Source organism: Capra hircus (genome assembly GCF_001704415.2).
Source record: "Capra hircus breed San Clemente chromosome X unlocalized genomic scaffold, ASM170441v1, whole genome shotgun sequence".
Lineage (NCBI taxonomy): Eukaryota > Metazoa > Chordata > Mammalia > Artiodactyla > Bovidae > Capra > Capra hircus.
In genome coordinates this window covers 16,140,636-16,157,728 of record NW_017189516.1, presented here as the reverse complement: position 1 = coordinate 16,157,728, position 17,093 = coordinate 16,140,636, and the positions used below count along the sequence as shown (strand labels likewise).

At 41.1% G+C, this 17,093-nt stretch overlaps 1 protein-coding gene across 6 annotated transcripts in view; it reads right to left on the bottom strand.

Moving 5' to 3' along the window:
• Nucleotides 1–604: 604 nt before the first annotated feature.
• The window catches only part of AKAP4 (A-kinase anchoring protein 4), a 37,474-nt gene continuing 20,985 nt past the window's right edge, over nt 605–17,093 (bottom strand). For 3 of the 6 annotated variants that reach the window (XM_018043993.1, XM_018043992.1, XM_013976477.2), the window contains 5 exons: nt 14,874–14,969; nt 5,363–5,413; nt 5,036–5,137; nt 1,356–3,497; nt 605–1,127 (listed from right to left, as the gene is read on the bottom strand). In XM_018043993.1, the coding sequence (XP_017899482.1) occupies nt 972–1,127; nt 1,356–3,497; nt 5,036–5,137; nt 5,363–5,413; nt 14,874–14,969 (2,547 nt within the window). In that variant the 3' untranslated portion in view covers nt 605–971. Of the gene's footprint in view, nt 1,128–1,355; nt 3,498–5,035; nt 5,138–5,362; nt 5,414–14,873; nt 15,392–16,309; nt 17,087–17,093 lie in introns of those variants that run through there. The other 3 variants (XM_013976478.2, XM_005700732.3, XM_013976472.2) reach the window with 3 other exon arrangements.

Here is a 17,093-nt window from a genome sequence, read left to right as displayed (position 1 = left end):
TCTACCTAGATGATTCTAAGGCCATGAAACTAGTAACAGTCCAAAGCTTTGAGTCCAGAATGATGCAAACTAGCCAACAGAGGACCACAGGGCTGGAAACACTGTCTTGATCTGATTTGTAATGAATTATAGCATTGTGATGGATTTCTGAGAAGTATACAAGAAATCTAGGAATTTAGCGCTAGTCTCAAAGGAGATATTGCGATTCACATAGGGTGGCTGTGAAGAATTTATCATTCTATACCTTTGTTCGCTGCAAATTTTTTTCAAACTGCTGTAAAACAAGGAAATCTCATCAGTTGAAGGAAATGACTTGTAAGGAAGCTTTGTGTGTAGGGAAGGATTGGATCCTGATGTAGTTCTGGGTGGGATTTAGCCATGTGTAGTGGACCCTGGGAGTGTATGTGTGTGCATGAGTAATATACTTTCTGAAGTTTGTTTTTCATCTAGGCTCCTATCTTCAAACTCTTAAAAGTGATCAAGAAATCTGCATTCTTGGGATTATAAGGGGGATTATCAAATTATATGCATAATTCTGGAAGAACAGGGAGGCCATGGTGGCAAACCTCTAAATAACTTGTGGACTGAGATTTGGATAAGACAAATGACTTAGGAACTTGGACATGGGTTATACCCTTGTGTCTTGGTTGCTTAGAAAATAAACCAGGGTGAGATATGGACACAAGTCCAACACTGTATCATCATTCCTTGAAACTGGACCCAATTGCCTTAGATATATCTGACCAAGAAAACACTGGCACCATTTTTTCTTAATTTTTTTTTTATTCATTTTCTTTCCCAGCTTGTTGGGACACCCTGTATTTGCACAGTCCAACTGCTGATGTATTGGGAAATACAATCATGTAGAGTGCAGTTCACTGGCTTGATGGTAGGGGTGTTTCAGCTGGGATGGAATGCTGCTGGGGGCAAGGAGTAAACGGAGAGGGAGAGGAGGCAAAGGAGTTGTTGGCTCACAAGTTAGCGAGCAGCCAGTCTAGCAGTTGTTTTCTAGCCATGTTTCCCACGGCTTCATCCAGTTGTCGTTCCTTGGCAAACTTCATGACCTCTTGAAGAAGATCTCCTACGCTGTACCCCTTCTCTGCTGCCTTAGCCGAAACTTCAGGAAGCTGTGAGAGAGCAGAGATAGCTTGAATCATGTGATGCTTTTAGAGCCAGGACCCAGAGGGAGAAAGTCACCTACACCCCACCCATCTTTCTGCCTATGATTCTTGGATTAAAGGCTGAAAAGATAGACTGAAAAAAGAATGCACTGCTCTGAGTACAATACTGCCTCCCTGCCCCTACCCATTCCAGCCCCCTTTCTTCTTGTTCCTTGTTGTGTCGCTATCGCTTACCTTCTCCAGTTGTCCATCATCATCTCCCATGAAGTAGAGCATGGGTACATTAAATTGTGAGGCTGCAATCCACTGCAGGACGGCTTGGAGCTGCCTTTGCAAGCTGCTTGTTGAGCATTGATTATTGACGATGACTTCAGGTCCATTAGAGTCTTGGGAGCTCTGAGAAATCCCAGCTTCATGACTACATCTGGAGCCACTGGCCTGGTAAAAATTAGAGTTGTTGGATGAGGATGCTTGTTCTTCCAAATCAGTGAGGGCTGCCCCGTTGTTGCTGTACTTAGCCATGATAAGGCACAGCTTCATCACAGATTCTACCAGCTGATCTATAAATTGTCGGTTCACTTGCTTCATCCCACTGACAAAGTCAACTTCTCGATTGTCCTGGCTTTGTTCTTCCTCTCTGTCAGACTTCTTGAACATGGAGGTTGATTTGTTTGTCCTGACCTCGGAATGTTTGTTCTCACCTTCACACAGATCTTCACAGTTGAAGGGGCTCTCATTAAGCAGTTTTTGAATAAGTGATAGAACCATGTTTGACATATCCAGCTTCTGGGAATCCAGATGTTGATTGTCCTTCAGAGAGGTGGATGGTCCAGGTGCTCCACGAGTTTCTAGATGTTTCATTGAAAGTGCCTTGGCATTTTGGCTACCTCCGCACTTTTCATATTGGGCACTCTGGGTCATATAGCTCATGCTACCAGATGGACAGTCATCTTCACATGCCTCTTTGCCCTTGGCCTGCTGGGTCAGATGGTACTGGATCAGCATAAGGGCAGAGACAATCAAGTCCTTTGCCAGTGAATCTGTGGAAGGGCTGATCTTCTCTCTCTTTTCCTCCTTATGGGGACAGGTTTTGCTAGGCATCTTGCCTTGATTACACTGCTTTTGGTTCCACATAGTCAGGCTCTCCTTGAGAATATGTTCACTGACTTTCTCAGCACTGGTCAAAGACTTGCATTCCTCTTGCTTCACTTTACATTTGTCCTTTCCTTTCATCTCAGCCTTCATAGCTGAAAATTCAAGACTTTGGTTTTTGCACTTGGCATCATGGGACCCGGCTTTCAAGGATGCATATGACAAACACTGAGACTTAGTTTCCCTTTTTTCACCAAGAAGAGCACTGACCAAACGTTTCAGCATAGCCTCCATGATATCAGCAGCATTTTGTTTCCCATGATTGAACAGATTCCTCTTGACAGCTGAGACAAAGTCTGAGTCGGTCATCAGGACCCCAGTGATGTTATGTAGGTTCTTCATGCAGGAGTCAATCAAATCTGACACAATTTCTTTGGTATGTTTCAATAGCACCCTCTTCAGGACCACACAAGCTGGAATTGGTTTCCCAGAGCTATGAACTTTCAAGGTCTTCATAACAGAAACCATCATATCAGATGCCACTTGATTGGCATAAACCATGAGTCCTTTGCTGATGGAATCTGCAAATTCTTTGCTGTCTCTTTGGCACATTTGTTTGTCTCCACCTTTGTTCTTATTGGATAATTCACTATACAGAAAGGTTTTTCGACCACCATCCCTACACTCCTCCCCAGTGCCCCGCATTTCTGCAGAGGTCACTTCTACAGCGTCATGGGCCATTTCAGAAGCAATCTTGCTCACAGCACTGCGAGGGCTGTTTTTCCCTTTGTCCCCATTGGGTGGATAGATCGAATGATGAAGACATTTGCTCCCATTTTCTAACTTCTCCTTGATTTCCTTACGGGCCATCTGGATTACCAGAGAAGATAATCGATTGACATAGAAGGAGAGATCATCCATAGAACATTCTCCATCAGGGGAGTTAACTGCTCTCTGATTACTAGGAGATTTGCCTGGTGGAGTAGAAGGACTCTGGTTATTGTTGGTGTTTTTGGCGGCTGTCATTTCCAGACGTAGGCTCTGAGGTTCGTTTTTCACATAATCCATGTTCAGGTGATCGGCATAGATGCTGTAGCAGTTCCCAGAAGGCAATTTTTGACAGCTTCCCTCTGTTTCTCCTACTTTATGTTTACAACTGGAGGCTGAGGGGCTCAATGCATGTTGGAAACCTAGGGCGTACTTTTGAAGATCATTTAGAAGCCAATTGAGGACACTTAAAGGATCAGAAGGAGCTTGTTTGAAAAGGCACACTGATCCCTCCGTCTAAAAAAAGAACAACACCCATCCATAAGAGTTTGGATAGGTACTTCTTTCCTCTATTTAGAAAATATATCTCTGAAGTTGCACAGATTAAGGATTTGGCCTTTAGAATTTTCATGGGCACATAACCCACAATTATATACATTAATATACATTCAAGAACAAGTGGCAGTGACAAAAGCTTAGGGTATATACATTTGTACATTTAACTACATATAAGTGTTATCAATAAATTTGTCTATTTCATTTGAGTATGTGAATTTATCACAATATATGTCAAAAATGTGTCAGTGTCTCTGCTGTGTGTGTATATGCACATTAACATATCAACTCATGAGTGTGAATGTGTCAGTTTATATTGTGTGTGAAAATGTGCCTGTGTGTATGTGTGCATATGTGTGTCAGTGCACATGTGTGATGTCACTGTGTGTAACATGTGTCATAATGTGCTGACATCATACTCATTGTATTATGTCATCTGTATAGGCTAACATGTGCATGGTAGTATGAATATTCAGTACATGTGTGTGAATGTAAAAATATGCATGTATATCAATGTGTCTCTTAATATGCTTGTCACTGCCACATGTAGCTTAAGTTACAATCAAGGAGACCTACATTGTGTGTTGTAAATATGGGCTCCTCTTTTAAAAACAAACACCAGGTGTATCCTTCTACTAAGACCCCAAAGTGAAGTCGGCCACCCTTAACTGAACCCAAAACCCTTTGGAGAATATTTTATAACTGGTTTTCCCTTCCTTAGAGTCCACTTTCATCATAGTACATGTAAAAAATGCTTCAAAGGCATCTGGGGTCAGAAATGATGTTTCTGATTACAATATGAGCCTAGGAACACACAACAAGGAATATTTAACTCTTTTGCACTGAAACCAAATATCTTGTTCCAATTATCAGCTACTCTAGGCTTCTAGGACTGTGAGAATTATCATGTGTGCTAATGCCTACCCCAAACCAGCTTACCAGGTGTAATTTGGGATATTTACACAAAAATAAAAGAATTCCATATGTGATAGTGGTATGCAAATATAATTGATTCAAACTTTATGGTACCCACTAGCCTAGGTAATCTCTTAGACAACAGGGTGGAGACCAGGCAACTACAGTGTTTGACTGTTGTGGATTCTCTCTTCTCCATATCTTCTCTATTGTTTTGGACACTGGGCAATGTGAGACACACAAGTCCATTACAAACCAGCAAAGAACATTGCAAACGATCTTGCTTATAAGCCCATGTCTTTGTTAAGAAAAGCACAGCAAGATTCTATTCGCAGGAGCTACTTGAAATCAAGAAAGGGCATTCTGAGCCTCTGTGATTAGCGTCATTGTGAGATACTGTGAACTTACTGTGGGCATTGAGCTTACCGTGACTCTGAACTTAGGCATGTGTTCTCTAGAATGCCATAGTATTAAATTTTTCAGTCTATTTGACAATAGTTCTCTTACTATCTCTGAACCAGAGCCCTCAGATTCAGCAGTGAGCTCTGGGAATGAGAAAGGTTACACTCAGAGGCTGTCTATACCTTAGACTGGTCTTGCTTCTCAGTATCCTTGATCACAATAATTTCTTTTTCTTCTAGATTCTCCAGGTTTAAGTCACCTTCTGAACTACAACCAGCAGCATCCTATGGAATTAAGAGACAAGATTCTTGTGAAAATTTGTTTTGAGATTTTTTTTCAATCTGGCCCCCTAGGCTACTACTTCAAGGCAAGAATGATGGCTTCCCACCTGAGTTCCCACCACCTTTCCACCCTCTGTCACAACCTCTCCCTTTCTCATGCTGTCACTGATAACCCTTCTTGGCAGTTTCCCGCCCATTGCAACTCTGAGGGGAGGAGAGTGTACCCACCTTAGAATCTTTATCTTCAACGCTCAAGGTAGACACATCGACAAAGCATATCTGCATCAAATTAGGAAGGTTAATTTAGAAAAATTCCAGAGAAAAGGCCTTAATTTCGCTGGAAGATGATAGCAGCACCTACCTTATCAGTTCTTGTGAGAATTGATTGAAATAGTGTGTGTAAAACTTTTAGGAGAGTGCCTGGATATAGTTAAGTATGCAATAAACAACAGACAAATTTTTATTAGGCAGACAGAATCTTAATGTTACTACATTTCCTAAGTGAGAATACTTACTTGTTAAAGAGAGAGAGTTCAAAATACAGCACCCACATTTGTTGAGAAAACCAAAAGGAGAGATGATTTGCCCAACTGACATAAACTCAAAGGCAGAACTTGTATTATAACTGGCTCTCAGTTTGGAGCACTTTCTACTGTTGCCAAAATGTGGTGTTTTTACTATTGATAACATAGATTTTAGATGGCCCATGGATAAGAATTTTTGTATTTAATAGGTACTTTTAAATTGTTATTCATTAGGAAAATACATACTAGATTATCAAATCTATCATATTATGGATAACAGTGCTTAGAGTGATGGTAATTTTTAAGTGTAAATCAATTTTTAAAACATTGTAGAGGAGGCGGTTAAGATGGTAGAGGAATATAGGACAGGGAGACCACTTTCTCCCCGACAAATTCATTGAAAGGCCGTTTGAACGCTGAACAAATTCCACAAAACAACGTCTTCACTCTGGCAGAGGACACCAAGCACCCAGAAAGGCAGCCCATTGTCTTTGAAAGGAGAACAAAGGACTGAGTGAATACCAGAGGAGAGCTAGCTGGCTGTGGATCGGCCCATACCCCGCTGGAGGCAGGGAGACAGGTGGGCAGCAGCTAGAGCCGGAAAGGGGCAAACTTGGCCCCAAAGATGGCATCCTCTACCAAACTGCAAGCAGGCTTCCAGTAGCTAACCAAGACTTCCTGGGATTCTGGATGGTTAACATCTGCCGGGAGGGTTGTAGCCAGAGATCAGCTCCCCAGAAGAGACACACAGCATACCTGAGAGGGTGTGCCCATTGCCACCGAGGAAATCCAGCGGCTGGGACCAGGGAGGTGATAAGATGCACCGCACCTGGGGAGAGTGTGCTCACCAAGCACCTCGTTGTCTGAGCTACTCGGTCTTAGGAGGGGAACAAAATGGGAAGGGAACAAAACGCAGACCCAACCAAGTCTGTGCCTTTGTGGAATACCTGAGAACCTGAACCTGAGTGACTTAGACCTGGGAAGTGCATGTAACCCAGGGCCTGCTTCAGTTCCACTGCAGAGTAACCTAAAGCCTTAGCAGTGTAGACTGGAAAAGCACATATGCTGTGAGTGGGTGCAAACCCAGTGTGGCCGAGACACTGAGCACTCCCCACACACACCAGTGATATTTGTTTGCAGTGTTCCTCCCTCCCCACAGCAAAACTGAACAAGTGAGCCTAAATAAGTGACCACCTTCGCCCCCTTGTGTCAGGGTGGAAATTAGACACTAAAGAGACCTGCAAACAGAAGTGAAAGTGAAGTCACTCAGTCGTGTCCGACTCTTTGCAACCCCATGGACTGTAGCCTATCAGGCTCCTCTGTCCATGGGATTTTCCAGGCAAGAGTGCTGGAGTGGATTGCCATTTCCTTCTCCAGGGGATCTTCTCGACCCAGGAATCAAACCCGGGTTTCCCGCATTGTGGGCAGATGCTTTACTGTCTGAGCCACTGGGCCCCTATAAAGCAAGCCACCAGGGGGCACTCGGATATGAACTGGGGACCTCTTGATCTGCAGCCAAATGCTCTACCCCCGAGCTATACCCCCTTGCAAACAGAAGAAGCCAAAATAAATAGAGGGAATCGTCTTGGAAGTGACAGGTGCAACAGATTAAAACCCTGTAGTTAGCACTGACTACATAGGAAGGGGCCTATAGACCTTGAGAAGTATAAGCTGGAACAAGGAACTATATGAAACTGAACTGACCCCACACTGCTCACAACAGCTCCAGAGAAAATTTCTAGATATATTTGTACTATTATCATTTTTTAATTAACATTTTTTAAAAACTTTAAGTTCTCTATTACTCCTTTAATTTTCATTTTTGTAACCTACTATTACCTTGCAAAAGAAAAAAAAGACCCTATTTTTAAAGCAAACTTCATATATATTTTCTATAATTTTGTGATATTGTCTTGTTTTTTTAATATTGTACTTTTGAGAGTATAACCTCTACTTTAAATTTTTAATCTTTGCTTTGTGGTATTTGTTATCAAATTTGAATCTTTAAGAATCCAATCTTGAGTACCCATTTTTACTTAGGAGTGTGATTACTGGTTTGATTGCTCTCTCCCCCTTTTGACTCTTTTTTTTCCTCCCCCAAGTCACTTCTATCTCTTCCCTCCCTCTTCTCTTCTCTACCCAACCCTGTGAATCTGTGGGTGTTCCAGGCTGTGGAGAACACTTAAGGAATTGATTACTACCTAGATCTGTCTCTCTCCTTTTGATTCCCCCTTTTCTCCTCCTAGTCACCTCTATCTCCTTCCTCCCTCTTCTCTTCTCTATGTAACTCCATGAACCTTTCAGAGGGTTCTGGATTGTGGAGAGCACATAGGGAATTCATTACTAGCTAGATTGTTCTCTCCCCTTTTGATTCCCCCTCTTCTCCTCCTGGTCACCTCTATCTGCCTCCTCCCTCATCTCTTCTCCATGTAACTCTGACCCTCTCTGGGTGTCCCTCACTGTGGAGAATCTTTTCACCATTAACGTAGATGTTTTATCATCAGTGCTGTATGGATGGAGAAGTCTTGAGGCTACTGTAAGAACAAGACTGAAAACCAGAGGCAGGAGGGTTAAGCCCAAAACCTGAAAACACCAAAGAACTCCTGACTCCAGGGAACATTAATCGATAAGAGATCATCCAAAAGCCTCCATACCTACACTGAAACCAAGAACCACCCAAGAGCCAACAAGTTCCAGAGCAAGACATGCCATGCAAATTCTCTAGCAACACAGGAACATAGCCCTGAGCTTCGGTATACAGGCTACCCAAAGTCACACCAAACCCATAGACATCTCAAAACTCACTACTCAACACTTCATTGCACTCCAGAGAAGAAATACAGCTCCACCCACCAGAACACCAATGGAAGTTTACCTAACCAGGAAACCTTGACAAGCCACTGGTCCAACCCCACCCACAGGGAGGAAGCTCAACAATAAAGAGCAACCACAAACTGCCAGAATACAGAAAGGCCATCCCCAAACACAGCAATCTAAACAAGATGAAAAGGCAGAGAACTACTCAGCAGGTAAAGGAACATGGTAAATGCCCACCAAACCAAACAAAAGAGGAGGAGATAGGTAGTCTACCTGAAAAAGAATTTAGAATAATGATAATAAAAATGATCCAAAATCTTGAAAACAAAATGGAGTTACAGATAAATAGCCTGGAGACAAGGATTGAAAAGATGCAAGAAAGGTTTAACAAGGACCTAGACGAAATAAAAAAGAGTCAATCAATAATGAATAATGTAATAAATGAGATCAAAAACACTCTGGAGGGAACCAACAGTAGAATAACGAAGGCAAAAGACAGGATAAGTGAGGTAGAAGATAGAATGGTAGAAATAAATGAAGAAGAGAGGAAAAAAGAAAAAACAATTAAAAGAAATGAGGACAACCTCAGGAATCTCTGGAACAATTTTAAACACCCCAACATTCTAATCATAGGAGTCCCAGAAGAAGAAGACAAAAAGAAAGGCCATGAGAAAATACTTGAGGAGATAATAGTTGAAAACTTCCCTAAAATGGGGACGGAAATAGTCACCCAAGTCCAAGAAACCTAGAGAGTCACAAACAGGATAAACCTAAGGTGAAACACCCCAAGACACATATTAATCAAATCAACAAAGATCAAGCACAAAGAACAAATATTAGAAGCAGCAAGGGAAAAACAACAAATAACACACAAGTAGATTCCCATAAAGATAACAGCTGATCTTTCAATAGAAACTCTTCAGGCCAGAAGGGAATGGCAGGACATACTCAAAGTGATGACAGAGAAAAACCTGCAACCCAGGTTACTGTATCCGGCAAGGATCTCATTCAAATATGAAGGAGAAATCAAAAGCTTTGCAGACAAGCAAAAGCTGAGAGAATTCAGCATCACCAAACCAGTTATCCAACAAATGCTAAAGGATCTTCTCTAGACAGGAAACACAGAAATGGTGTATAAACTCAAACCCAAAACAACAAAGTAAATGGCAACGGGATCATACTTACCAATAATTACCTTAAATGTAAATGGGTTGAATGGCCCAACCAAAAGACAAAGACTGGATGAATGGATAAAAAACAAGACCCCTATATATGCTGTCTAAAAGAGACCCATCTCAAAACAAGGGACACATACAGACTGAAAGTGAAGAGCTGGAAAAAAATATTTCATGCAAATGGAGACCAAAAAAAAATGCAGGAGTAGCAATACTCATATCAGATAAAATAGACTTTAAAACAAACACTATGTAAAGGGACAAAGAAGAACACTACATAATAATCAAAGGATCAATCTAAGAAGAAGATATAACAATTATAAATATATATGCACCCAACATAGGAGCACCACAATATGTAAGGCAAATGCTAACAAGTATGAAAGGGGAAGTTAACAATACCACAATAATAGTGGGAGACTTTAATACCGCACTCACACCTATGGATATATCAACTAAACAGAAAATTAACAAGGAAACACAAGCTTTAAATGATACAATGGACCAGTTAGACCTAATTGATATCTATAGGACATTTCACCCCAAAACAATGAATTTCACCTTTTTGTCAAGTGCACACAGAACCTTCTCCAGGATAGATCACATCTTGGGCCATAAATCTAGCCTTGGTAAATTCAAAAAAATTGAAATTATTCCAAGCATCTTTTCAGACCACAATGCAGTAAGATTAGAAGTCAATTACAGGAGAAAAACTATTAAAAATGCCAACTTATGGAGGCTGAACAATACGCTGCTGAATAACCAACAAATCACAGAAGAAATAAAAAAAGAAGTCAAAATATGCATAGAAACAAATGAAAATGAAAACACAACAACCCAAAACCTGTGGACACTGTAAAAGTAGTGTTAAAGGGAAGGTTCATAGAAATATAGGGATACCTCAAGAAACAAGAAAAAAATCAAATAAATAACCTAACTCTACACCTAAAGCAACTAGAAAAGGAAGAAATGAAGAACCCCAGGGTTAGTAGAAAGAAAAAAATCTTAAAAATTAGGGCAGAAATAAATGCAAAAGAAATAAAAGAGACCTTTAGCAAAAATCAACAAAGCCATAAGCTGGTTCTTTGAGAAGATAAATAAAATTGACAAACCATTAGCCAGACTCATCAAGAAACAAAGGGAGAAAAATCAAATCAACAAAATCAGAAATGAAAATGGAGAGATCACAACAGACAACACAGAAATACAGAGGATCGTAAGAGACTACTATCAGCAATTATATGCCAATAAAATGGACAACGTGGAAGAAATGGACAAATTCTTAGAAAAGTACAACTGAACCAGGAAGAAATGGAAAACCTTAACAGACCCATCACAAGCATGGAAATTGAAACTGTAATCAGAAATCTTCCAGCAAACAAAAGCCACACAGCTTCACAGCTGAATTCTACCAAAAATTTAAAGAGCTAGTGCCTATCCTGCTCAAACTCTTCCAGAAAATTGCAGATGAAGGTAAATTTCCAAACTCATTCTATGAGGCCACCATCACCCTAATACCAAAACCTGACAAAGATGCCACAAAAAAAGAAAACTAAAGGCCAATATCACTGATGAACATAGTCGCAAAAATCCTTAACAAAATTCTAGCAATCAGAATCCAACAACACATTAAAAAGATCATGCATCATGACCAAGTGGGCTTTATCCAAGGGATGCAAGGATTCTTCAATATCTGCAAATCAATCAATGTAATACACCACATTAATGAATTGGAAAATAAAAGCCATATGATTATCTCAATAGATGGAGAGAAAGCCTTTGACAAAATTCAACATCCATTTATGATAAAAACTCTCCAGAAAGCAGGAATAGAAGGAACATACCTCAACATAACAAAAGCTATATATGACAAACCCACAGCAAACATTATTCTCAACGGTGAAAAATTGAAAGCATTTCCCCTGAAGTCATGAACAAGACAATGGTGCCCAATTTCACCACTACTATTCAACATAGTTTTGGAAGTTTTGGTCACAGCAATCAGAGCAGAAGAAGAAGTAAAAGGAATCCAAATTGGAAAAGAAGAAGTAAAACTCTCACTGTTTGCAGATGACATGATCCTTTACATAGAAAACCCTAAAGACTCCACCAGAAAATTACTAGAGCTAATCAATGTATATAGTAAAGTTTTAGGATTTAAAATCAACACACAGAAACCCTTGCATTCCTATACATTAATAATGAGAAAATAGAAAGAGAAATTAAGGAAACAATTCCATTCATCATTGCAACAAAAAGAATAAAATACTTAGGAATATATCTCGGAGAAGGCAATGGCACCCCACTCCAGTACTCTTGTCTGGGAAATCCCATGGATGGAGGAGCCTGGTGGCCTGCAATCCATGGAGTCACTAAGAGTTGGACACAACTGAGCAACTTCACTTTCACTTTTCACTTTCATGCACTGGAGAAGGAAATGGCAACCCACTCCAGTGTTCTTGCCTGGAGAATCCCAGGGATGGGGGAGTCTGGTGGGCTGCCATCTATGGGGTCGCACAGGGTCAGCTGCGACTAGTGACTTAGCAGCAGAAATATATCTACCTAAAGAAACATGCGAAGAGTTGACTCATTGGAAAAGACTCTGATGCTGGGAGGGATTGGGGGCAGGAGTAGAAGGGGACGACAGAGGATGAGATGGCTGGATGGCATCACTGACTCGATGGATGTGAGTCTGAGTGAACTCCAGGAGTTGGTGATGGATAAGGAAGCCTGGTGTGCTGCAATTCATGGGGTCGCAAAAAGTCAGACACGACGGAGCGACTGAATTGAACTGAACTGAACTGAAAGAAACAAAAGACCTATATATAGAAAACTATAAAACACTGGTGAAAGAAATCAAAGAGGACACTAATGGAGAAATATACTGTGTTCATGGATTGGAAGAATCAATAGAGTGAAAATGAGTATACTACCCAAAGCAATCTATAGATTCAATGCCATCCCTATCAAGCTACCAATGGTATTTTTCAGAGAGCTAGAATAAATAATTTCACAATTTGTTTGGAAATACAAAAAACTTCGAATAGCCAAAGCAATCTTGAGAAAGAAGAAAGGAACTGGAGGAATCAACCTGCCTGACTTCAGGATCTACTACAAAGCCACAGTCATCAAGACAGCATGGTACTGGCACAAAGACAGAGATATAGATCAATGGAACAAAATAGAAAGCCCAGAGATAAATCCACGCACCTATGGGCACCTTATCTTTGCCAAAGGAGGCAAGAATATACAATCTCTTTAAAGATAATCTTTTTAACAAGTGGTGCTGGGAAAACTGGTCAACAAGACGGGAACACATGTACACCCATGGTGGATTCATGTCAATATATGGCAAAACCAATACAATATTGTAAAGTAAAGTAAATAAATGAATAAAACTGAAAAGAAAACCATGCTAAAAAGAATGAAACTAGAACACTTTCTAACACCATACACAAAAATAAACTCAAAATGGATTAAAAATCTAAATGTAAGATCAGAAACTATAAAACTCCTAGAGGAAAACATAGGCAAAACACTCTCTGACATAAACCACAGCAGGATCCTCTATGACCCACCTCCCAGAGTAATGGAAATAAAAGCAAAAATAAATAAATGGGACCTAATTAATCTTAAAAGCTTTTGCACAACGAAGGAAACTCTAAGCAAGGTGAAAAGACAGCCTTCAGAATGGGAGAAAATAATAGCAAACGAAGCAGCTGACAAAGAATTAATCTCAAAAATATACAAGCAACTCCTGCAGCTCAATTCCAGAAAAATAAATGACCCAATCAAAAAATGGGCCAAAGAACTAAACAGACATTTCTCAAAGGAAGACATACATCCCACCATGGCTAACAAACAAATGAAAAGATGGTCAACATCACTATCAGAAATGCAAATCAAAACCACAATGAGGTACCATCTCATGCAGGTCAGAATGGCTGCTATCCAAAAGTCTACAAGCAGTAAATGCTGGAGCGGGTGTGGAGAAAAGGGAACCCTTTTACACAGTTGGTGGGAATGCAAACTAGTACAGCCACTATGGAGAACAATGTGGAAATTCCTTAAAAAACTGGAAATAGAACTGCCTTATGACCCAGCAATCCCACTGCTGGGCATATACACTGAGGAAACCAGAATTGAAAGAGACACGTGTACCCCAATGATCACAGTGCAATGTTTACATGGAGGCAACCTAGATGTCCATCAGCAGATGAATGGATAAGAAAGCTGTAGTACATATTCACAACGGAATATTACTCAGCCATTAAAAAGAATACATTTGAATCAGTTCTAGTGAGGTGGATGAAACTGGAGCCTATTATACAGAGTGAAGTAAGTCAGAAAGAAAAATACCAATACAGTATACTAATGCATATATATGGAATTTAGAAAGATGGTAATGATAACCCTATATGTGATACAGTGAAAGAGACACAGATGTATAGAACAGTCTATTGGACTCTGTGGGAGAGGGCGAGGGTGGAATGATCTGAGAGAATACTAGTGAAACATGTATATTATCACATATGAAACAGATCACCAGTCCAGGTTCGATGCATGAGGTAAGGTGCTCAGGGCTGGTGCACTGGGATGACCCAGAGGGATGGGATGAGGAAGGAGATTGGAGAGGGGTTCAGGATGGGGGACACACATACCCATGGCTGATTTATGTGAATGTATGGGAAAAACCACTACAATAATGTAATTTAATTAGCCTCCAATTAAAATAAATAAATTAAAAAAAACATTGTAGAAATATATATTAAATAACAGTATGAGTGGTGCTTGAACATGATAAAAAATATGAAGTACTATTTAAATCACTCTTAGTTTGGGAAACATAGAATGAAGTATTTTGCCCCCCTGATGGAGTCCAGCTTTGGGGCAACTTACTGGTAGCTAGGCAACATCATTATGACTTCAGAGGTGTGAGGTAATGAAGGCTGGTAACTAGGCAACCACCACCCCTCACTCCCCTCAACCTCCCTCCCTGGCCTGCCCCCCCCCCGCCCGCCCCAAGATCCTTTGCATCACTCATCTGGCCCCGCCCTTTAATTGTGACTGTGTGATCCATTACCTCACTGATCCCCCACAGACCTTACTGAGCTTGAATCCTTGGAGAGGTCACTATCCATTAGCCTATCCTGGGCTCCAGGATATCTATACCCATACACCAATCCTTTTCACTCCTTGGTAGGAGTCATTTTTGTGTCTTACCACTTTCCGGTCCTGATCTTGTTGTCCTGTTGGGCTGTAGAGATCAACCTTGCACACGCCCCTGCGGCTGTGTAACCAGTCAATATCATCAGACATCTGGAAAGAGAAATAAAATAAATCTGAAAGTCTAATATATGATTTTAAGAAACTGAATTTGTTAAGAATCCCTGGAGGGCTTTCTGAAACCCATCTGTGTTTCATATAAGTTTTAGGTTGGGAACTGATAGGGTAAGCCATGGGGGAAGGACACTCTGAAATGTTTGGACCTGAAGATCAAGATCTTTTAGCTCAGTCCATGGTCTTCTTTAATTTAGATTCCCCACACCAACTATTTGAAACCAAGGGAGTATCATATTGACCTGGGAAAATGCCAGTCAGGAAAAATGACAGCCTGGGAAACAAATTTAAAAGGGAGTCTACACACTGTAGGGGAGTCAAGTTCACCTCATTCCCTTTAACTGAATTTTAGCTGCTGCTGCTGCTGCTGCTAAGTTGCTTCAGTCGTGTCTGACTCCGTGCGACCCCACAGACGGCAGCCCACCAGGCTCCCCCGTCCCTGGGATTCTCCAGGCAAGAACACTGGAGTGGGCTGCCATTTCCTTCTCCAATGCATGAAAGTGAAAAGTGAAAGGGAAGTCGCTCACTGTTGTAAGTGAAGTCTGACTCCTAGCAACCCCATGGACTGCAGCCTACCAGGCTCCTCCATCCATGGGATTTTCCAGGCAAGAGTACTGGAGTGGGGTGCCATTGCCTTCTCCAGAATTTTAACTAAACCTAGTCTAACCCACGTCTTAGGTTAACAGCTATGATACTTACAACATAGGGCCACTGGAGAAGACCAAGGTCAATACTAGTAAAGTGAATAAAGATTTTAACATATAGAACAAGTTTCTGAACATTGAGACCACTCAGTCTAATAGCTATAACTAAGAGACAAATGTCTGAGGGAAGATCAGACCCTGATCCCATAGGACAAAGTTTAATTTTATTTTTGAAAGAGAGAATAAACTCTGCCAACTTCCTTCAAACCCCTTGACACCTCCCACACTTTTCTCTCCCTCCTTTCCTCCTCTTTCTCTTCCTCCCTTCCACCTTCCCTCCTTTCCTCCCTCTCTCCTCCTTCCTCCCTCCTCCCTGCTCTTTCTCCTTTCCCATCCTCCCTCCCTCCCTCTCTCTCCTTCCCTCTGCCTCTCTCAGTCTCAACATTTTAATAACTATCTTTTGATGGCTAACCTTTCACAGGATACTACTACATTTCAACCCTTTGCCATTCTCCCCACTCCCCTCCATCTCATTCCCTTAAGATCTTGGACTCTCCCTTCAAGAAGAAGGGGGAGGCACAGAGGTCCCTCATGATTTGGATATAGCCTAAGTCCAAATCCTAAAAAAAAAAAAAAACAAAAACCTGTAAAAAATAAAATTTATGAACTCATTACCTTGATAATGAAGTTAGTTTAGACTTCGGCTGAAAATGTGCCACCTAGAAGGGAGATGTGCCCCTTGAGATGGAAGTGGGCAGTGCCAAGTTCTTGGGCACGTGCAGCTGGCTGCCACCCCGGTCAGCTGTTGGATGAGACTGAGGGAGCCAGGCCCTTCCCTGCTGCTTTTGACCCTGGCGTGTAACATCAGGGTTTGTTGAGTCATAATGCCTGAAACCATAGCAACCCAGCAGAGGTGGGGCAGGCTGGCAAACTCAGTAGCCCTCCATGTTAAAAGCATATCAAGCTGTCTACTGTACAACACATCTTTTTCTGTTCTATTCAGAAGGGTACACATAATTCTTTTATATTTTGTCCTACTCACAACTCCTTAAGACTTCCCTTCACATTCACAGATCCTTAAGGCCTCCCTTCACGTTCACAGCACCTTAAGATCCCCCTTCTCATTCCTCTTCAGGCTAGACTTCCAGAACCATCTAGCCATATTAGTTACCAGTGTGGTGGGGTCTGTATTTTTCATATACAGAATGACCACCAGCCTCTCTGAGCAAAACAGTATTAATTTTCATAGCTCATTTCCCTTTGGAAATAAGAAATTCAGAGTTATGTGGCAATAAATCTTTGGATTTATGTAGAAATAGAGAAATGTTAAAGTCCTTTCTGGGTATCCTGAATAAAAATATGAAAGAAAATTTGAGGCAGCCTTAGCCCCTTTCGTAGTTTCACCTCATCATTAAGACATCCCAGTAGCTAGTCAAAAAGAAGGGAGAAGATGTCCTTA